At 36.1% G+C, this 23,115-nt stretch overlaps 2 protein-coding genes across 3 annotated transcripts; both read right to left on the reverse strand.

The window, feature by feature from the left end:
• On the reverse strand, nucleotides 1–7,469 carry LOC132181550 (cellulose synthase-like protein H1). Of its 2 annotated transcripts, XM_088516193.1 has the most exons (9): nucleotides 7,174–7,469; nucleotides 5,265–5,592; nucleotides 5,044–5,160; nucleotides 4,734–4,847; nucleotides 4,269–4,481; nucleotides 1,899–2,016; nucleotides 1,504–1,682; nucleotides 716–1,066; nucleotides 1–626 (listed from the first exon to the last, which is right to left on the reverse strand). In XM_088516193.1, exons 1-9 carry the CDS (start codon nucleotides 7,428–7,430, stop codon nucleotides 75–77), a joined length of 2,229 nt encoding a protein of 742 aa, XP_088372319.1. In that variant the 5' UTR covers nucleotides 7,431–7,469; the 3' UTR covers nucleotides 1–74. The 2 variants fall into 2 exon arrangements, with proteins under 2 accessions (XP_088372319.1, XP_088372320.1); XM_088516194.1 differs by lacking the exon at nucleotides 4,734–4,847.
• Nucleotides 7,470–9,141: 1,672 nt separating this feature from the next.
• On the reverse strand, nucleotides 9,142–22,814 carry LOC132183039 (cellulose synthase-like protein B4). Its single transcript, XM_088516198.1, has 9 exons — nucleotides 22,538–22,814; nucleotides 21,409–21,739; nucleotides 21,179–21,304; nucleotides 20,875–20,991; nucleotides 20,406–20,618; nucleotides 12,005–12,122; nucleotides 11,512–11,690; nucleotides 9,883–10,233; nucleotides 9,142–9,788 (listed from the first exon to the last, which is right to left on the reverse strand). The coding sequence occupies exons 1-9, from the start codon at nucleotides 22,792–22,794 to the stop codon at nucleotides 9,237–9,239; spliced, it is 2,244 nt and encodes a 747-aa protein (XP_088372324.1). The 5' UTR covers nucleotides 22,795–22,814; the 3' UTR covers nucleotides 9,142–9,236.
• Between the last annotated feature and the right edge of the window lie 301 nt (nucleotides 22,815–23,115).

Below are 23,115 nucleotides of genomic sequence, written 5' to 3' on the forward strand. Positions count from 1 at the left end.
TAAGAATGAATCCATTCCTTAAAATTCCCTGAAATAGATAATATGGCCTAAAAAGTAATTGCCTGTCCAAGGGCTCAACCCATAGTGGTCATTTTGCACAAGTGCAGAAGAAGTAATGCCAAAGCAGCTGACTTGCATATGGTGGACATGGGAATCCCATGCTTCCCTTTCCCAAACAGTCCTTTCAAAAATGGCCAATAGCATAGCAACCACAACACACTACACAATACCTCCGCTAGCCCTGCCCCATGCCCGCCGCCATGAGCTTGTGGTTGCAACTTCAACAAGCTCACAACCAGTGCAGTCAAGTGCAGTAGCAAAATGGTTGTGCCAGGCACAAAAATTGGAGAGTCGTCGAAGGTGAACCTACCGGCATGATCTTCATTGGAAGCATCACTAGATTGGTCTTTTTTTGTCACTTCAAAGACTGTCTCCGATATTCTTAAGAGCTTGAGCATGACACCAAGAAATCCGAAGAGCCATGCACTCATAATGGTAATTCTTGCCATTCTCTGGTTATTCCACCAAGCTCTCACTGACTGGCCAGCTTTTAGGTACTCGAATAAAGTGTATAGATTGTAAATGACGAAGAGAGCAACTAGTACATAAAATGCTGGTTCATGAACCTACAAACACATATTATAAGCTATTAAAATGAATAATAAATCTATGAAATATATTTTCAGTACTTTATTGTTCATGAGCTTCACCTAACCTTTGGCAAGAAGGAGGAGTTGGTGATGATACAATACGCTGGAAGAGCAGCATAGCATAGCTCAGGGACAGAGAGTATGCTCCAAGAGAAGATATACAAATACGCCAAGCTTTGCCTCAGTTGGAGCTTCCCAAAGAGGGTGCCAAATATGGGACAATTCTTGCTAAATAGAATTTCAAGGAAGCCGGTGGCCCACCTCTTCTGTTGGGTCATTACAGCAGGCCCACCCGAGGGTGCACACCCTAAAAAGGCCGGTGGGTCGGGTGTGCAATCCATGGACCTCCAACCCCTAGAATGGATCATTACCCCAGTGTCGGAGTCCTCTGTTGTCGTTCCATATCTCAAACCCAGCTGATATTGTCATATCGGACATCCACAAAGATGAGAGTGGACCCAAAAAAAAAATAATAATAAGAATAATGATGATGATAATTATGATAAGATAAATAATTATGGTCAATAATTTATTCATATTTTTTTTATATTCTCTTGCAAATTTAATAATTAAATTTGTGAGGTCTACAATTGACTTATGTAGAGTCCAAATAAGTTAACAAATCTAATGATTAATTTGTAAGATAATATGAAAAAATAATATTGACACCAATCATTTCTTTTATGATAATATCGTTTCAACCCATGCCGAGAGGAAAAAAAAAAACATGACCCAAAAACTAAAACTTAAATGGATCTGCAATTTAATCAAATCATGAGATAAAAGATATTGGAAGAATAAAATGATTTAAATTAGCCTTCAATATGTAATTTGCTTATTTTTGGTTACTCACCTTTGTACCCCAGCCTGTACCATATTCATACTCGCAGCTTGCAATTTGGTATGATGCCTCAATAGAGGTCCAAAGACAGTTAGATGGATTTGCGTTCCCTTTCAAAGCTAGAACAGCTGATTTAATCAGCTCCTTTGAACTCCCAAATTCTTGAAGTGTTTCCTCATAAGCCAATTTTCCTGTCACAGGAAAAATAAAAATACTAGTCATATAATAAGAAAAATCCCCTTAATTAAGTGTTGTCTTTTGAATAAAAAATTTCAATTGTTACCACTAAAAATTAGTTGACATAGTGAGTCATGCAATTAAATTTTTTAGATGAATATAGCATTACTCTTTTGGAGAATAAAAGTTATTTATAATTAAAAATATCAAATTAAAGTTTATTTACTTACCATTAATTGATTCTACAATATGACTTGGAGAGAGACCATAAATAATTTTTCGTCTGTGGAAACATCCAGTTCCAACATATAAACTTCCTTGGATTCCAGATATGCCGCGCATAATATACTTTGTGCATATATGTGTAAAACAAAATAAAGTAATTGTTAGAACATAAACTATAAACCAAAAAAGAAAATGCTCTTAAGGTGCATTACAATGTCACTTTTCTTAAGACATTATTTGCCCCAACTAATTCTCATCAATTGGTTTGCATAGGTTATAGCAAATATGTCTTCATAATATAGTGGAGCCTAGAAAATTTGATAATGTTTGATTGCTAACCGTCAAATCAATCTTATAATTAACGATTATCTAATTATAACCGTTCGATCATAATTTTTAATACTGATTACCTAATTTATAGATTTAATCTTACAATTCCAAGTGTGTGTGCTCACATGCGTGTCATACTACAACATACACTGATTATTGATGATACCATAAATAAGCCTAGGGCCCTATTAAGCCTCACGCTTACATACCAAGTATTGAACAACCATAAGCCCACCATGTGACTGTAAAACAAGGAATCTAATATTAAAGAAGTTCTTCATTATCAAATAAGGTTAGAACTTCTTTCTCCCTAAAACACACTTTCTATTCAATTTTCTCTCTATGAATACTTAATTGACTTAAGCTTCGGAGGCTGACGCCACTCTAGTCGTTCCTTTCTTGTCTTGTAGGTGACTCGTTGTCCATTTTGGTCATGCAAAAATCTACTTTTGCAATTGGCGCCATCTATGGTAAACAATATTGTTCCTCATTTCTCTGAATATGCAATTGGATTGGGTTGATAGGTCTCCTCCTTTTCCTGATCTACTTTGACAACACCAATTTTTTATAAAGTAATTTTTAGGCCTAGTCCAGGTAAATGGGCATAGAGTTGTACAGACCCATTAATATGATTGAATTGTCTTAGTTCAATAGATCAAAATACCCTTCATGCATAAATTATATATTTTGATTTTAAAGTTCTATCCTAAATCACATTCATGGTTCAATGGTTTAGTGCATGGCATATGACATAAAAAGTATAGGTTTGAAGCCCTATACTTCAAACCAAAAAACAAAATTCTACTGACTCTTCATAGCACGTTTTGAAAGAAAGGGGAGTAACTTTAGAAAACTCCTATATATAAATTTCCACTCGTTTTGAAACTACCTTCAAAGTTTAAAAACACTCAATTAAGAGCATCGAACATTTAATTTCTTTCAACTACCCCTTTTGATAGGAATTTCCATTAAGAATGCGTATTTATACCTATATGTTTAAACAAAATAAATTTGCTCTAAGAAAGTGTTACAGAAAATAATTTGAACGAAAAAATATATATCTAAATGTTGAGAGGTAGTATTTATAATTTCATGCGATTTTAAAGAACAAGTTGTTTTAAAAATACAGTTTTAAAGAAAATGAATTTATCTCAACCGTTTTCATGGTTGGAGATTTCACTTGCCAAGTCTTTTTCACTTACCCTTTTTATGTTTTGTTTCCAGGTTATGAGCAGCATGGATTAGGAGGCATGGGGACTTATGAAAGCATTAGAGTTCATCTCATGAAACTCATATTTATTTTAAATTAGTACACTATCATAGAACTTACTGTTAAGTTTTAAAAATTGGCCTTATTCGATGCTCAAAACCATACTTTTATGTCTTATCATCTCCCAAGCGTTTGGTGTACGTGAAAGTTTTGTGTGTTTTCGTCAAATAGATGTCGAAAGACCGTCATGAAAATATAGATCAGAAAGGTCTCTGTGCTTTCATTAGATACTCGTCAGAGGCCATCATGCATGAAGATGTAGCTTTAAAAGGAGCCTCCTTTCTACATCCAACAAACAACCACAAGCCCACCATATGACAATAAAACAAGGGATCGATCTAATAAAAAAGTTCATCATACCTAAATAAGATAAAAACTTATTTCTCCCTAAAATTCCTAGCTTTCTATTCAATTTCCTCTTTATGAATACTCTACTGACTTTATAAGTATTAAAGGCTCTTCCACCGGCTCTAGGGCCAGCTTCACTCCGTTTGCTCATACCTTGTCTTGTAGGTGACCCATCGTCTAATCCAGCCATGTGAATATATGGTTTTGCAATTATATTAATTTGAAAACATTCTAATAGTAATTATTCTAAAAAAAAAAAAAAACCAAAAAAAGCCAGTAATTGTCCAATATTTTGTGAGTGACATTCTTCACTTTTTCCTTAGTCACACATGCATATATAATTAAATCAATGTTGTTTATAAATTAAGCAAAATAAAAATGTAAAAGAGAAGACTTATTTGCAAGTAAAGATTTAAATTTGACTCACCTCATACATGATCACGTACTGATTGCCATAGGGGTCATCCTTTAATCCATCATAGAACACTTGTGGGAACTGAGCAAACGCAATTTCCTTCTCACTGTTGGAATCTAATAGTAGGCACATTGCATGAAGAACAACTTTTGGATTGTTGACAAACATATCACAATCTACGTTGAGCATGTAGGGAGCATTTGTCATCAATCCTGAGACTCTCGTCTATATATGATAAGAATTAAAAGAGGCGTTAATTAGTTAGGTGTTAATTTTGTAAACAACTAAAAGACATTTGATCTTATTAACTCCTTTGGGATAAATGAGTTTGGCTTGCCTTTTTAAAAACGTGCAAATTGCCTATAACGAAAAAATAATTGGTAGAAATTACCTTCACCCCCTACCTCTTTTTTTAATGAGATCTTTAGTAAATATTTTACTGGAAGCAAGCCAAACTCGACATAAAAAACTTCTTACCAGGACATTTATAGCACCCGCTTTGGAATTATGTGGATGCTTATGCCGCTTCTCCCTAGATATATAAATCAAATGTGGCACCCCATTTGGAAGACCTTTGTTCTCCGACACAACCTAAAATAAGATTATCTAAATGAGAACTTTCGGAAATTGCTTATAACCCACCTGGAAGACCTTCCTTGTTTCCCAAAGGTTAGAATAAATGTACAAAAATCAAATTCCCATAATTATCCCAAGTCACGTCTAGGGATTATTTTGAAAAAGTTGTGTAGGTTCCAGGGTACTCCCAGTCAATCAATCTGGAGTTTACCTTAATAATAGTTGGATGGTTTTTGCGATCTACATTTGAGAATTCCCCAGTAAAATCACATGGCCTCGACTTTTGGGCGGCATCCTCAATTTTATGGCAAAGCAGCTCGTACTCATCCTGCAAGAGATGAAGACAAACAAGTTTGTGCATAAGTGGCAGCCATTTCTCATCATAGTTCATCAAAATATAGTCATAAAATGCCCCCAAGATATACAATTCACCTTCATCCTTTTCCATTCTTGATGGAACTCCCAATTAGAGCTATCATTAGACGTTAGGGAGTCATTGGAAAAGTATTTAAATGGAGCTCTGACTTGAATATTGTACTTCTTACAGAATGGAACCCAAAGCTTAGCAAACTTGGAAGCCTCGACAAGAGAGTAGAAGGTCAAGGGAGAACATCCATCATCGGAAACGTAGCAAGCAAGCTTGTGAGGTGGGTAATCAACTGCCAACAAAGAGAGCACGGTGTTTATGGTGATGATAGGAGGTTCTAGTTCAGAGTCTGCAGTTGTCACAAACATGTCCACTGAGGGAAACTCAATTACCCTGGCAAGAAATTAAATAGTTAATTATTCTGTTGAAAGTCGGAGAACTCACATACATTAAGAGAAACAAAAACTAGTAGAGCGCTTTCATTAATTTTATTTTATTCAACTTGATTAAATGACTTTCTTACATGAGTATTCATAGATTACAAATGATCCTTCTAACTTGTAACATTAACATCATTCATTTACATCAAATGTAGCTCCCAAGTGCGTTGTAAATTCTAAGCAACTCCTACATGTTGAATAACTCTTATGTAATTCCCACTTGTAAAATAAATCTCATATAACTTCTATGTAATTACCAAATGCTTGAAATACTAAAAGACAAACTATTTAAGATATTAAGAGCTTGTTTGAGATTGTATTTGAGAAATATAGTTTCTAAGTCAAAAAGTGTTTTTCGACAAAAGTTTCATTTTTAAGCTTTTGTCAAAAGTTTGTTTGAAAAAAAAAAAAAATCGTTTGAAATTGTGTTAAAAAGAGTAAAAATTGTTCAAAAAGATTTGTACCCTTTAAACGCAATTTGAGGGGTGTGCATTTAAGGGGTAAAAAGTCCTCGTAAAGGTGTACTTTTTACCCCTTGAATGCAAGTTTTGAGAGTAAAATTTTTTTTTCTTCAAACAAGTATTTTTTTTCTTCACATGTTTGGAAATGTGTTAAAAAGAGTAAAAATTGTTTTTAATAGCTAAAAATTTGTGCCAAACAAAAAACTGGCATGTTTGGTAAAAAATTTCAAAAATATGTTTTTGATTTTTTTAATTCTAAAATGGTGAAAAAGCAATTTTAGAAAAAGTTTTTCTTTTCTTTTCTAAAAAGTTTTTTTTTACTTTAAAAGCTAGCTCTATTTCTCAATGCAATCTCAAACATGCTCTTAGAATAATTGCTATATTATGTATGATTTAGTTTCCTTCTAAGTCTATAATCCATCATCTACCTTTTCTTGTTTACCATACCTTAATTCTTCTACAAATACCACATATTGTATATTTGAGGAGTCTTAAAATGCGTTTAACACTTAAAAAGTCAGTTTAAAGAAAAAAAATATTCGTTTGGTAAAAAAATTGAAAGCACTTTTAAGCGATCCAAAAGGTCCAAAAATAGCCAAAACGTACTTTTGACAAAAATTTTGAAATAAAGTTTTGTAAAAATCACTTTTTGCTTAAAAACCCTATTTCTCAAACATAATCTCAAACATGGTCTAACCTTATTTTCTCTCTATGCTTCCCCTCACTCTTACGTACATTTTATATATTTCAACACGAGAAATGCTACACATGGCAATTTTTTTTAAAAAAAGTTGATTCTCAAATGATGTGTCACTATTTTATGAGTTGGTGATGCACTTTCCAAAATAATAAATATCATCAGATGGTGACACATCATTTGAAAACTAGCTTTTTTAAAAGAAAATTTAGAACGTGTAATACTTTTCTTTCTACACATCTTATGCACCTGGTAAAGATCGATAAAAATGCCACGTAATATATGAAAAATGAAGCTAAAATAATGATATTTTGGAGCAAAAACATATATAGCACAGCAGAGTGGTAAGTAAAGCCAAACGTGATCGATTTATTACCGTTGTACGAGGTTGTCAGGGTACGTTTTGTATTCCACAGGATTCCATTTGATGTTGATGATGAGAACCCAATTGAAGGTAAACCATGACTCGCATAGTAAGGCAAGGAGCCAAGTGAGGCCATGGTCTTTGAGGAAGAGAAGACGATAAATAAGGAGAGAAAGGAGAAGGAACAGGATTATGATTTCAACGGCTCTTTTTACTCCATTTTTACGCTGGATTCTTTCATATAAAGGGTGAGAGTTCAGGTTGGCCATGGAAGATAGGAAGATAATGGTGTTGAAACTGCAGGACTAATGAAGGTTGTTCTGCTGTTAGAATATTGTTGGGCATTAGTTTGTTCTGGACCTCACATACTTGACACGCGTACATGTTTTCTGCCATCATTGATCGGTCCCATAGCTTTCTTTTTCTGATATCGATGTGTGGTAAATGGAAATCATGCAAGCACAGTAATGAAGGAACTACAGTACTGCACTGAAGAAGACAGCTTTGAAGGGGTGAAATGAAAAATAATGCGTTCTCCTTTTCAGACCACGTGTTAATTAATCATTGGACGAGTAATTATTAGCAAATTTCATTATCTTCTCTAAAAAAAAAAATTTAGATGAAACACTTTTTTTCTTTTTTTTTTTTTGTTAAGTATAGGATATCACTTTACTTCTTTTAATATTACTTTAATTTTAAAAAGTTTTGTCTTTTCTCTCTTTGCTCTCAGAATATTTAAATGGCTTTGTTTAAGCATTTATTTGAAAAAGATATTTAAATAGCATATAACAAAGATAAAGAAAGTTATTTTTGAGTTTATTTGAATACATAAATAAAAAAAGTAGTTTTATTCACTAAATTTAAATAAAATTACTGCTAGCTAGTGTACTTACATCAGCTTTCTTATCACTTATTCCCTTCTTCTATAGGAAAAATCCAAAAAAAAAAACACACACACACACAAAATTTGAGGGTCGAAAATTTATATATATTTATAAAGAAATAATATTTTAATATTTTAATAGTATAATTAAGAAAGATAAAGAAAGTTACTATGGAGTGTATTTTGATAATGAAATAAAAAGTAATGTTAGGTACCATCTTTTTATTCTCCTAAAATTCTTTTAAAACTGATGTGACTTTTAAAATTATCATTAAATTTTAGATAAATTATATTTAAATTTTGATTTAATAGTAATTTTAAAAATCACATTAATTTTATAATAATTTTAAAAGGATAAAAAGATAATACACAGTTATTGTTACCCACTTTCTCCCTCTCTCTCTTTTCTTCCCTGGTCCACTTGACCGTTGAGGATTGGTTGGGCTGGATTTCCATAAAGATGAGGAGCGGTAGGTGCAGCTTTTGTTTCCTTTGGTTTAGTGATCTTCAACTTTAACAGTAGTGCATGGTGACGTCGGGTTTGGAGTTGGGAAACAGAAAGGAAAATGAAACAAGCGGTTTTGATCACAGCTGGGGATAAATCGTACATCAAGCCACTTACATGCATGCCACGCAATCATAGACTAAAAGACGACTTCAATAATTCATCTAATTTATGTTTGCATTGGAGGAGCTTGAACCACTTCACTTCGACAAGATCCAGAAAAAATCTAGAAGTAGTTAGTACAAAATTAAACTCGTCTATTTCATAATATAACATTTTCTTTATTACTTAGTAATCAATGCAAGAGCAACTGATCACTTGCATATGAAGGATAAAGAAATACCATAGTTTCATTTTCTTAAGACTAATGTTAAAATTCGCACTTTTATTCTATCACTATTTTATTTTGCCGACATTGCAATGTCAATTATTATTATTATTCTTTTTTTTTTAAAAAAAAAAAAAAAGAAAAAAAAAAAAGAAGAAGAAGAACTGATATATAGATTGATTGACATTGTCACGAAGGGACTAGAAATTTTACTTGAAAGGGGGTGAATTGTATTAAATTTTTCTACACAAGGTCGCTTATGAATGAAAAATAGTTAAGAAACATATAATTCCCTGAATAAATCTTGTTTGAAATGGATAACATGGCCTAAAAAAGTAATTGCGTGTCCAAGCACTCGCTCAACCCATAGTGGTCTTTCTACACAAGTGCAAAAGAAGTAATGCCAAAGCAGCTGACTTGCATATGGTGGACATGGGAATCCCATGCTTCCCTTTCCCAAACAGCCCTTTCAAAAATGGCCAATAGCATAGCAACCACAACACACTACACAATACCTCTGCTAGCCCTGCCCCACGCCCGCCGCCATGAGCTAGTGGTTGCAACTTCAACAAGCTCACAACCAATGCAGTCAAGTGAAGTAGCAAAATGGTTGTGCCAGGCACAAAAATTGGAGAGTCGTCGAAGGTGAACCTACCGGTATCATCTTCATTGGAAGCATCACTAGATTGGTCTTTTTTTGTCACTTCAAAGACTGTCTCCGATATTCTTAAGAGCTTGAGCATGGCACTCAGAAATCCGAAGAACCATGCATTCATGGCGGTAATTCTTAACATTCTTTGGTTATTCCACCAAGCTCGAACTGATTGGCCAGTTTTTAGGTACTCAGATAAAGTGTATAGGTTGTAAATGACAAAGAGAGCAACTAGTAAAGAGAATGCTGGTTCATGAACCTGCATATATACAGACATTAAAAGCTTTTAAAAAAGATTAAATCTATGAAATAGATTTTGAATACTTTATGGTAATTCATGAGCTTCAGCTAACCTTTGGCAAGAAGAAGGAGTCGGTGATGATACAATATGCGGGAAGAGCAGCATAGCATAGCTCAGGCACCGGGCGTAGGCCACAAAAGATGAGCCACAAATAGACCAAGCTTTGCCTCAGTTGGAGCTTCCCAAAGAGGGTGCCAAATATGGGACAATTCTTGCTAAATAGAATTTCAAGCAGGCCGGTGGCCCACCTCTTCTGTTGGGTCATCACATTAGGCCCATCCGAGGGTGAACACCCTAAAAAGGCTAATGGGTCGAGCGTGCAAAAGACGGACCTCCAACCCCTTGTATGGATCATTAGCCCAGTGTTAGTGTCCTCTGCTGTCGATCCATATCTCCAACCAAGCTGAAATCAGATATCCATACAGATGAGTGTGGGCCAAAAAAAAATTAATAATAAGAACTGTGATGATGATAATATGATAATATATATATTTTTCGTGCTCAACAATGATGAATAATAAGGAATTAAAAAAATATAAATCAAGAAAGTAGAGACACAGATTTATATGGTTAAGCAATGTGCTTACGTCCACAGGAGAATGTGGCTATATTTTACTATTAATGATTCAGTGTTACAATATAACAAATATAGAAGAAAACCCCAATTGTACGGACGAATTTTGAAAAACTCCATAATACCCTATACCGCTCTGTCTACTCGGCCAACTACTAGTATTCCTATATTACTCTCGATCTCTCTCTAAGAAAATATAAGCCACTGGTTCCAACATCAACCCATGCCTAGAGGAAGGAAAAAAAAAATCATCCAAAAACTAAAACGTCAATGGATCTGCAATTTAATCAAATCATGTGTTAAAGTAACGATTAAGTTATTAAATTTACCTCTTCCTATAAGTTTAAGCTTTTGAGATAATTAGAAATTTAACATGGTATCATGTGTGAACTTTGACTCCGTCAATTCACCCCCATTTAAATTAAAAATTCAACGTGTTGGACCTCTCACCTATTAAAATGGAGTTTAAGCCCACACGTGAGGGAGAGTGTTTTTTTTTTTTTTTTTTTTGACATGTCTACACAAGGGAAGGATGAGAAGGGATTCGAATTAGTGACATCCACTTCATGAGGCGAGGTTCACAGCCGATTGAGCTATCCATTGGGGACGTAAGGGAGAGTGTTAAAGTAATGGTTAAGTAATTAAATTTACCTCTTCCTATAAACTTAAGTTTTTTGAATAATTGGTAATTTAATATCATGAAATAAAAGCTATTGGAAGAATAAAATAATTTCATTGTATACGGTAAACATGCAGAAAGCAAAACAAGTTTAACAGAAAGGGGATATACTCTTTTATCTTTCTAATGGACTATCCTTGGGTATATAAACATGAAAGTATATATGTTTCCCATGAATTAAAATAACGAGGTTATTGTTAGAAACTAAATCCCAAGATAAGAGATAATTGTTCATGAATAAAAAAACTTTAGGATATTAATTATGCTCTCCCAATTTAAAAAACAAAAAATTCATAAAACTTAATTATTAATACCCTATACTCTGAATTTTGAATAACTTTTAAATAATTAGTTTTTTTATAGCTAGATTTTAAATGATTAGTTAAATTAGCCTTCAATATGTAATTTGCTTATTTTTGGTTACTCACCTTTGTGCCCCAGCTTGTACCATATTCATACTCGCAGCTAGCAACTTGGTATGCTGCCTGAATAGAGGGGCAAAGACAATTAGATGGATTTGTGTTCCCTTTCAAAGCTAGAACAGCTGATTTAATCAGCTCCTTTGAACTCCCAAATTCTCGAAGTGTATCCTCATCAGCCAATTTTCCTGTAATAGGAAGAAAGAAAAATACTAGTCATATATAAAGGAAAAATCCCATTAATGAAGTGTTGTCTTTTAAATAAAAAATTTCAATTGTTGCCACTAAAAATTAGTTGAGATAGTGAATTTTTAAGAAGAGTAATGTTACATTTCATACCAATTTTACATTTTCTAATATAGCGTATTTGAAGTGGTTGACATGCTAAGCAACTTAAAACACACCATTATCAATAGGTATAAAATGAGTGTGAAAAGTAGTGTTACTCTTTGGAGAATATCAGTACTTTTATAATTAAAAATATCAAAGTTTATTTACTTACCATCAATTGAGTCTACCATATGATTTGGAGAGAGGCCATAAATAATTTTTCGTCTATGAAAACATCCTGTTCCCCCATATAAAGATCCTTGAATTCCAGATATTCCATGCATCGTATACTTTGTACATATATGTGCAAAACAAAATAAAGTAATTTTTAGAACATAAACTATAAGCAGAAAGAAAATGCTGTTCGGGTATACGTTACAATGTCACTTTCTTTTAAGACATTATTGCCACCACTAATTCTAATCAATTGGTTTGCATAGGCTTATAGGGAATATGTTTCCATAATACAGTGGTGCCTAGAAAATTTTATGATGTTTGATTGTGTTTTGCACAAAATGAAATCAAACCAAAACGTAGTCAAATTTACTATTTTAGTAAGAAGATTAGAGTTTTGTTTCTATGAAAAGACAGAGCATAATAAACAAGAATTTTAAATGAAGCGACAAATTTTTGGAGAGGGAAAAAAGAGTCATTAAAATATGATCATTCGATATTAACATATACTTAATCCTAACCATTCTTACAATTAACGATTATCTAATTAAAACCATTTGATCAAAAATTTTAATACCGATTACTTAATTTATCTCTACGATTCCACATACGCCCAAGTATTACTTTAAAGTAATAGCTTTGTGTGATTTGGTCCTTTCCTATTCTTTTTTTATTTTTTTATTTTTTTTTTCTTTTTTAGAAAAACATAACATTTCATTCAATAATACCACGAGCATAAAGCTCTTACATCACAGAGTAAAACTCTGAAGCAACCATAGTATAAAGCTACAAGATTACTAGGTTTAGTATAAGATTCGAGACCAATCTGCTAACCCATAACTCAAATCAGATTTAATACTAGATCTGTGACAGACAGACTCAACCAAATGCATGGATAACAATTATTCCTCAACCCTAAGAGCGGAAAGACTTTCATGCCGAAACTCTTCCTCCTCGACCCGAAGGGTAGGATAATGATCACATCCACAACCCAAAGGTTTGGACCAAAACTAATTAACCCAAAGGCAACATAGATCGAATGAGAGGAAAGAGCCTTATTACAAGCCGAACAAAACAGGGAAATAAAACAATACAAGGAAAAAACACACACCAAAACACAAATACATCTTAAAGAAGCAATAAAACAGGAAAATAAAACAAGAAAAGAAATAGCACACGTTGATCACGCACATGCCGGGAACGGAAAACCAGAGGGGCGTTGGAAGCTCATCGCGGCGGGGACGCGTCGAAAGACCCAGCAGTGGATGGTGTGCGGCAAATAGGCGCGGAGAAGATCGGCAAAGCAGGACCTGAAAACAACCACAAACAAAAAAAAAAAAAAAAAAAAAGGACCACCAAAACAAGGAAAAAGCAGGAAAAATGAGCACTAAGCGAGAAGACGGTAGCCGGAAGGGAGCTGGACCTGTGCAGGCCGGAAACAACCACGTAAGGGGTGTGGGAGCTCGACACGGTGGGGAAGCATGAAAGAAAACCCTAATAGTGGACGGCGAAGCGACGACCACAGACAAAATCTGGGGGGGTTTGAAAGCAAAACCCCACAAGCCGAACCCACAAAGTGCCAAAACAAGGTCAAGGATCCCACTGCAGAAAATGAAGGCGGGGGAAGAAAAGCAGCAGGGTATGAGCAAAAACGGAGAAAAATATAGGGGAAAAGGAGCGGCAAGGAAGGGGAAGAGAGGAGGCACCGGGGTAGGGCATCAGGTAAATAACTAGCACAGGAGCGAGGAGGGCGAGGGGAGGAAGGAGGCAGCCAAACGGCCAACCCTCCTCCCCTGTGTGGCTGAAGGGTTTCACTTTTCTCTCTGGTAGCCAGAGAGAAAAGAACTAGGGTCTTTCCTATTCTATTTCCCCGCCCGTGTAGGACTCTCCTCTTCCAAATCTCTTAAAATGATTCAATTATAAAAAGTTCCTAAACCAAAGACATTATATATTATTGATGATACTATAAATAAGCCTATGACTCAATTAATATATATAAAAGCCTATTCACTAAAAAGGCTAAAAAGCCTAGGAGCCTCACGCGCTAAACAAACTCTCTATTCAATTTTCTCTCAATGAATACTTTATTGACTTAAGCTTCGAAGACCGGCGCCACTCCGATGGTTCCTTTCTTGTCTTGCCGTTTTGCAGTTGGTGCCATCTACGGGAAACGATGTTCTTTCATTTCTCTAAATATGGAGTTGGAGTGCTCCCAAGGGGTAACTCAATCAGTTATGGACCACACCTCATCATAAAGTGGAGGTCATTAGTTCGAATCTCCCCTCTCCCTTCTCTTGTATGGATATGTCAAAATATATATATGGAGTTGGAGTGACTACCCCAATTTTTTGCTTGAGTAATTCTCAAGCCTAACCCAGGTAAATGGGCTCAGAGTTGTGCAGGCCCATTAGTATGACTGGGTTTTTTTTTTTAGATAAAAACTTCTTCTATTCATTCATCAAAAGATAAGACAAACTAGAGCCCTAAAGCTCTAAATTGAAAGAGCACAATGCTCTAGAGTAACAATATCATAAATACAAAATGGAACTTCTTCCTTCCATATCTGCTCGACATCGTGCTTCCCAGCTTCTTTGGCCAACAAATGTGCCCCCATATTGGCCTCTCGTTTTACATGACCAACAAACCAACTCCTCATATTGTTGAGAACAACTCTTGCATCCCCCACTATGTGACCATAAGAACTCCATTGAATACTAGAATCTTTAATGGCATTTACCACAAGAAGTGAATCGCCTTCAAGCTCAATATCCTGTAAACCCAAATCCCTACAAAATTCTGTTGCCATTAAAGCACCCATAGCTTCTGCCACCACCGGTTCTTTCTGCGACTGTATTTTTCGGCTAAGAGCCGCATAAACTCCACCCAAATGATCCCTCACCAAAACTCCAACACCAATGGTCTTCAATCTGGAATTGACTGCCACATCCCAATTGGCCTTAAACCTGCCAAACCTAGGAGATCTTCATTTCACCTGTTGCAATTCCCCACCTTCATGAATAGAATTTCCTTGTGCTTGCTTGTATTGTTGTAAAGACACCACCGCCTCATGAGCAACACAATTAGGATGTGTAAATCCTCCCCCATGCAGCACCTGATTGCGACGAGTCCATAAGCTCTTAGCCACCACCGCAAATAATTCCATCTCCTCAATCTTGCATCTGTTAAGCATTATTTCAAAAAAACTTTGGAAATTGTCACCACCCCCACAGCTTTTCTGAAAACATTTCTCACTCACTCCCCAAACGTCCATGGCTGACGGACATTCCCATAGCACATGCATAGCTGTTTCCGTGCTCCTCAAACAGAACAAACAAGAAGCATCCTTAATAATTCCTCTCCCCAAAAGATTTTCCCTGGTAGGTAAAATATTTTTACAAACTCTCCACAAGAAAACTCTAGTTGAATTGGGGACCCTCATATTCCAAATTGTCTTCCAAACCGGTTTTTCAATGCTGATTGAAGAAACCTCACCTTTCCCCATTGCCTTCCTCTCCATGTCCATGTGATAGGCACTCCTAACGGTAAACATACCCGACGATGTACCTCTCCATATCAGCTGGTCCTCTTGACTATATCGGCTAAGAGGTATATTACAAATGATCTTAGCTTCATAATCAAGGAAAATCTCCCTTACCAATTGAACATTCCAGCTCCTCGTGTCCACATCAATTAATTCTCTAACAGTAGCTGTCCTCTCCAACACTCTACAAGGGGATTGAACTTTGTAAGAGGTGGCCATGGGTATCCACTTATCCCCCCATATGTGCACTTTGTCTCCATTTCCCACTCGCCAAAACAAACCATCTTTTAGTAAATCCCTTGACGCCATAATGCTCCTCCAGGCATAAGAAGGACGACTTCCAAGATTTGCTTCCAACAACGACCCCCTTGGATAGTATTTCCCTTTGATTATTCTCCCTGCTAAGCTATCAGGATCTTGTATCAATTTCCAACATTGCTTGGCAAGAAGCGCTTTGTTAAAAGAAACCAGGTCCCGAAAACCCATACCACCTTTTGCTTTTGAAATTCCCATTTTTTCCCAACTCATCCAAGCGATCTTTTTGTCATTCTCCTTATGTCCCCACCAGAATTTTTGCATAAGAGAATTTAAAGACCTGCATAATTCTTTTGGCAACAGAAAAATACTCATACTATATGTTGGAATGGCTTGAATCACCGCCTTAATCATCACTTCCTTACCAGCTTGGGACAAAAATTTAACCTTCCAATCATTCATCTTTTTTTTTAACTCTATCCGTAATATTAGTGAACTCACGGATACGCGACCGTCCAACAAGAGAAGGCAAACCCAAGTACTTATCATATCGCTGTGTAACCGGAATCCCTGAAAGACTAAGAATAACCTCCTTAGCTATCGGAAGGGTATTTCGGCTAAAGAAAATAGAAGTTTTCTCCTTGTTCAACTTTTGCCCCGAAGCTTGCTCGTATCCATCCAAAATCACTGTCAACCTATTCCAGTCATCCTCTTGGGCTTTGCAGAAAATCAAACTGTCGTCCGCGAAAAACAGATGATTTATTCGAGGCCCCCTCAAAGACGTGGGCACCCCACTAAGCAACCCCAATCTGTCCGCATTTTGTAAGTGAGCACTCAACACCTCCGCACAGAGGAGAAACAAGTAAGGAGAGAGAGGATCTCCTTGTCTTATTCCTCTTGTTGGACGTATATCCCCAGCTGGAACCCCATTCACCATAACTGAATATTGAACTGTCGTGATACATTGCATTATCCATTTAATCCACTTCAAATCAAAACCCAACATCTTCATTACACCCTCAAGAAATACCCATTCCACCCTGTCATAGGCTTTGCTCATATCGAGCTTCAAAGCCATGTATCCCACCTTTCCCCACATCCTCGAATTCATAGTGTGCAAAGCCTCATAGGCAACCGAGACATTATCCGAGATCAGTCGCCCCGGAACGAAAGCACTCTGATTTTTGGATATAAGATCAGGTAAAATTGTCTTCAAACGATTGGCTAGTACCTTTGCTAATATCTTATACAACACATTACAAAGGCTTATAGGTCTAAACTCTGTGACCTTAGTGGGACAATGTATTTTAGGAATCAAAGCAATATGAGTCCTATTAACAGCATTATCAAAACTACCCATATTGAAAAAACTAGAAATCGCAGCACATACCTCACCCTTCACTTCCTCCCAATTATCTTGGTAAAAACTTGTGGGAAAACCATCAGGACCCGGCGCCTTCATTGGAGCCATTTGCTGAACTGCTATAGTAATTTCTTCAATCTCAAGATCACGAGTAAGAAGAGAGTTCATTTCTGCCGACACCCTCCTCGGAAGTACCCGCAAATATTCCTCCCTTCCCGTAGGTCTAGAGGACGTATTAGTATGACTGGGTTATCTTAGTTGAATGGATCAAAATACCCTTAATGCATAAAAAGATTGGTCCTTCGTCTCCTAGGTTTTGCTTCTAAAGCAGGAGCACTGAATGTTGTGTCTCCAAGCCCCGGAGTATTGAATGGCAGAAGAGTTGGAGGAACAGTGGGCACGGTTTTCCCTTACAGAAGGGGAACAAGAGGGGATCACAGTGAAGGAGGAGGATGTTGAGAATTTGGTGAAAATAGGGGAACGATGTTTAGTAGGGCGTATAGTTGCAGAGAAGTCCATTAACAGGGAGGCTTTTCGATCTCTGATGACAACCCTGTGGAGGGTCAAGGGAGGAGCATCCTTCAAGGAGTTACAAGAGAATCTCTGATTGATTTAATTTTCTGATGGGAGAGACAAGCAACGGGTATTGGCCGGACGACCTTGACTTTTTTATAAACATCTAGTTGTAAGTGTTTGATGAAATGACTCCGCCTACCCAAATGAGTTTTGGATCCAGATCCACAACATGCCATTGGTGTGTATGAACAACGAGGTGGGGTTCAATATTGGAGCGTCGTTGGGGGAGGTGGAGGCGGTGGAAGCGAACGGCGACGGAATAGGTTGGGGTAAATAACTTCGTATCAAAGTGTCGATTGATCTACAAAAACCATTGGAACGAGGCAGAGCTCTAAAATTCAGGGGGAAGTCTACCTGGGTCTCTTTCAAATATGAGAAACTTCCTAAATTCTGCTTTGCATGTGGCAGAATCTGTCACGGAGACGAGGGCTGCATGGCGGAATTGGATGACGGGGTGAGAGACGAGCCGTACGGAACTTGGTTACGTGCAGAATATGCAAACCGTCCAGTGGGGGGATTTTATGGTGGGAAGACCTCCACCGCCAAGGCAGCGCCAATGATGAAAACCAGCCCCAATACGCCGGCGGCGCAGGAAGGGATAGGTCTCAGCACCGGAATACATGGAAGTAACGGCTCCGGCTTAAGCCCAGAAGCCACAATTCCGGAAGGTGGAGATTCCTCTGCAAATCTTTACGGTAACGGCCCAACCATTAATGCACCATTATTTCCGGGATGTGTCTCTCCCAGGAATGATCGGGTTGCTCATTGCTGAAACAGAAAAAAAAAAAAAAAAAAAAAAAATGGAGATATAGGAGAGATTCTGGGCATTACGTATGTTGAGGATTTTATGGTAGAAGATATTATTCAGAGTGATTTAAGGGGCCTATTAAATGAGAGAGAAATGCTAAGCAGTAAGCACCCTGAGAAGGGAGAACACCCTAGAACATCAGAAGAGCCTTTATCATTTTCCATTACTTTTTTCTAAATTTTTTTTTTCAAATGATGTGACCCATTCAAAAAATAACTAGGTTTAGATTATTTTTTTTTTCTTAAATGAAACTTGAGTCCTGATCATTTGGAAAATAAAATTTAGAAAAAAGTATTGGGGTCTTTAGCGATTTACATGGTTATAAATAGTCTCAATCATGTGTAGTCTGTCACATTCATAGAGAAGCTAAAAAAGTTGCTCATAGGTTAGCGATAGCAGCTCTCTATCACTTCGTCAACCAAGTGTGATTGGAAGAAAGTCTTGATTTTATTCAAAGTATTGTACTTGCTGATTAAGATAGTTGTCAATGATTATCAATAAAAATATCATGATTCATTTCAAAAAAAAAAAAATTGAAATAAAAAAAGATAACTATTAAACCGTCCATTTAGCCCTCTTTAAAGAAAATCCACTCCTCTTTCACTATTTCATTCACACGACAAACTATAGCCCTCTCAAATGTCTCTCCTTCCAAATCTTTCTCAGCAAAGATTTGCTCTTTCTTTCCAGTAATATCTCACTAGATTTGCTCTTTCTTTCACTCACACTTTGTAAGTATTTAACTCTCTTTCTTTTCTTTTAAAACCTTTTTTGATTTGAATGTTCAAACATGCACAACATGATAGATTATGCCCTAAGGAGTGAATATGGTTGTTTTACTTGCATATAGAAGGGTAGGATGATAGTTAGAACACTTGGATTGCACGTATCAACACATATGCTGCACAGTTTCTGAACTGGCTAGCAAGAGAAAGAGGAATTTTGGGATTTATAGGGCACAGACCTCAGCAAAACAAAAGTGTAATGTTATCCTAAATGCCTTAGTTATCCTATATCCAGTACTATAGATTAACTTAGAAAGGGAAAGCAAATCAGAAATAACACTTAAAGAACTTTATTGATCTCAAAAGAATGACCCCAGTTGTAACTAAAAAAAAATCCCAATGATGAACCAATTAGACAAGTCCACGTCAAGAATCGGGGGTAACCAGTGATACCATAAAAAAACCTAAGGCACAAAGCCTTCGGCATTAGCATAAAGGCCTACTTACTAGAGATGCTAAAAAGCCTAGCCATGCCAGGAGTATGATAGTAAAACAACTATTGCACAACCACAAGCCTACCACATGACAATAAAACAAGGAATCTAGCTAATACAAAAGGAGGTCATTATCTTTAAATAAGATAAAGAACTTCTTTCTCCCTAAAAAAACCTCTTTATTCAATTCTCTCTATAAATACTCTATTGACTTACGCATCAAAGGCTCTCTCGCCGGCCCTGAGCTTGGCTCCACTCTATTTGTTTCTATCTTGTATTTCAGGCTAAAAAAACCTCTTTATTCAATTTTCTCTCTATGAATATTCTATTGACTTACGCATCAAAGGCTCTCTCGCTGGCCCTGAGGTTAGCTCCACTCTATTTGTTCCTATCTTGTCTTGCAGGTGACCTATTGTCCGGTCTAATCGTGTGAAAATATGCTTTTGTAGTTGTATTAATTTTGAAAACATTCTAATAGTAATTGTCCAATATTTAGTGAGTGACATTCGTCACTTTTTCTTTAGTTACACATGTATATATATATAATGAAACTTATGTTGTTTATAAATTTTGCAATGAAAAAAAAAAAGGTTAAAGAGAAGACTTATTTGCAAGTAAAGACTTAAATTTGACTTACTTCATGCAAGACCACGTACTGATTGCCATAGGGGTCATCCTTTAATCCATCATAGAACACTTGTGGGAACTGAGCAAACGCAAATTCCTTTTCACTGTTGGAATCTAATAGTAGGCACATTGCATGAACAACAACATTTGAGTTGTTGACAAACATATCGCAGTCTACGTTCAGCATATAGGGAGCATTTGTCATCAATCCAGAGATTCTCGTCTATTTATGATACAAATTAAAAGAGGTGTTAATTAGTTATATCACTGATAAGAAAGGATATATAATTTTGTAAACAACTAAAAGACATTTGATCTTATTAAATCCTTTGGGATAAATAAGTTTGGCTTGACTCTTTTTAAAAATATAAACGGTGGAAATTGCCTCTAATGAAAAAAAAAAAAAAAAAAAAAAAAATTAGTAGAGATTACCTTCATTTCATCTCTACCCAAACTTATGGGCATAAAAAACTTCTTACCAGGACATTCATGGCACCGGCTTTGGAATTATGAGGATGCTTATGCTGCTTCTCCCTAGATATATAGACCAAATGTGGCACCCCATCTACAAGACCTTCCTTGTTCTCCCACATAACCTAAAATAAGATTATCTAAATGAGATAAACTTTTGGAAATTGATTATAACCCATCTGGAAGACCTTCCTCGTTTTCCAAAGGTTTAAAATAAATGTACAAAATCAAATTCCCATAGTGATCCTGGTCAGGTCCTGGGATTACTTTGCAAAACTTGTGCAAGTCCCAGCTAATCAACTTGGAGTTTACCTTAATAATAGTTGGATGGTTTTTGCGTTCTACATTTGAGAATTCTGCAAATTCCCCAGTAAAATCACATGGCCTCGACTTTTGGGCGGCATCCTCAATTTTATGGCAAAGCAGCTCATACTCATCCTGCAAGAAATGTAGACAAACAAGTTTGTGCATAAGTGGCAGCCATTTCTCATCATAGTTCATCAAAATATAGTCATAAAATGTCCCCATGATATACAACTCACTTTCATCCTTCTCCATTCTTGATGGAACTCCCAATTAGAGCTATTAGTACTGGACATTAGGGAATCATTGGAAAAGTATCTAAATGGAGCTCTGACTTGAATATTGTACTTCTTACAGAATGGAACCCAAAGCTTGGCAAACTTTAAGGCTTCGGAAAGAGAGTAGTAGGTCAAGGGAGAACAGCCATCATCGGAAACATAGCAGGCTAGCTTGTGAGCTGGATAATCAATTGCCAATAAAGAGAGTACGGTGTTTATGGTGATGATAGGAGGTTCTAGCACAGGGTCTGCAGTTGTCACAAACATGTCCACCAACGGAAGCTCAATTGCCCTGGCAAGAATTAAATCGTAAATAATTAACTTTGACGTAAAATGTTCTCCATCGAAAAATATTTTTATCGCAAAATATTTTCTTAAAAAATGATTTTTAAGAAAATCATACTTAAACTTGAAAAATGTCCTAACAATGTCTCGACTATTTTCTAGTAGTGTCCCGGTCAAATCCTAGCAGGGTCCTAGCGACATCTTAATTGAGTCTATCGATTTGAAAATGACATACTCAAACTTGAAAAATAGTTTACGGTTTTCAAAAATTAAAACTATTTTCCGAAAATTAAAGTGGTTTTTCGGTCAAACCGAAAATATGTTCCGATGACTATTATTTTCCTTTGCACCAAACACCCGAAAATACAGAAAGCATATTCTAGAAATTATTTTACATCGAAACAAATAAAGCCTAAGAGAAAGAGAATAAAAATGGAAGAGAAACAAAAATTAAGTTTATTACCTAACATATTCAAAGTTTTATGGGCAACATCAATTAATCTTGTTAAAATAATTTTCATATTAGCTATGATTTAGTTTTCTAGGTCCATGACCATCATCAATCTCCTACTTTATTTCGTCTACTTTTGCTTGTTTACGTACCATACCTTTTTTTTTTTTTTTTGGTTTACCAAACCTTAATTTAAATATCTCATATTTTAATATAATTCAACATAGATGTAGCTCTAATTCTTGTTTCTCATGAATAATGACCACTACTACAAAAATAATGATATTATGGATAAAGCAAACACATATATCACAGCAGAGTGGTAAGTAAAGCCAAACGTGATCGATTTATTACCGTTGTACGAGGTTGTCCGGGTACGTTTTGTATTCCACAGGATTCCATTTGATGTTGATGATGAGAACCCAATTGAAGGTAAACCATGACTCGCATAGTAAGGCAAGGAGCCAAGTGAGGCCATGGTCGTTGAGGAAGAGAAGACGATAAATAAGGAGAGAAAGGAGAAGGAACAAGATTATGATTTCAACGACTCTTTTTACACCATTTTTACGCTGGATTATTTCATATAAAGGGAGAGAGTTCAGGTTGGCCATGGAAGATAGGAAGACAATGGTATATCTTCTCTAAGGTGTTGAAACTGCAGGGCTAAGTGTTTCTGCTGTTGCAATAGTGTTGGGCATTAATTTGTTCTGGGTCTCACATACTTGACATCCACATGTTTTCTGCCATCATCGGTCCCATAGCTTTGAAGGCGTGAAAGCTTTTCTGATACTGATATGGTAATAATTATCGTGGAACTGCACTACTGCACTGAAGAAGACTGCTTTGAAGGGGTGAAAAACGTGAAATTAAAGTTAATTCGTTGACCGCATCAAAAAAATAAAACAAATAATTAATGACTTGTCCTAATTTTT

Source organism: Corylus avellana, chromosome 5 (genome assembly GCF_965113065.1).
Source record: "Corylus avellana chromosome 5, dhCorAvel1.hap1.2, whole genome shotgun sequence".
Taxonomy (NCBI): domain Eukaryota; kingdom Viridiplantae; phylum Streptophyta; class Magnoliopsida; order Fagales; family Betulaceae; genus Corylus; species Corylus avellana.

What these genes read in the sequence shown, in the direction of transcription:
- LOC132181550 (XM_088516193.1), bottom strand. Translation starts at nt 7,430, where the DNA reads ATGGCCAACCTGAACTCTCACCCTTTATATGAAAGAATCCAGCGTAAA. An exon ending in AAGAATGGAAAAGGATGAAG is followed by an intron (nt 5,161 to 5,264) that starts GTGAATTGTATA and finishes CATCTCTTGCAG; the next exon opens with GATGAGTACGAGCTGCTTTG. An exon ending in ACTCCTCCTTCTTGCCAAAG is followed by an intron (nt 627 to 715) that starts GTTAGGTGAAGC and finishes ATGTGTTTGTAG; the next exon opens with GTTCATGAACCAGCATTTTA.
- LOC132183039 (XM_088516198.1), bottom strand. Translation starts at nt 22,794, where the DNA reads ATGGCCAACCTGAACTCTCTCCCTTTATATGAAATAATCCAGCGTAAA. An exon ending in CCGGACAACCTCGTACAACG is followed by an intron (nt 21,740 to 22,537) that starts GTAATAAATCGA and finishes AATTCTTGCCAG; the next exon opens with GGCAATTGAGCTTCCGTTGG. An exon ending in ACTCCTTCTTCTTGCCAAAG is followed by an intron (nt 9,789 to 9,882) that starts GTTAGCTGAAGC and finishes GTATATATGCAG; the next exon opens with GTTCATGAACCAGCATTCTC.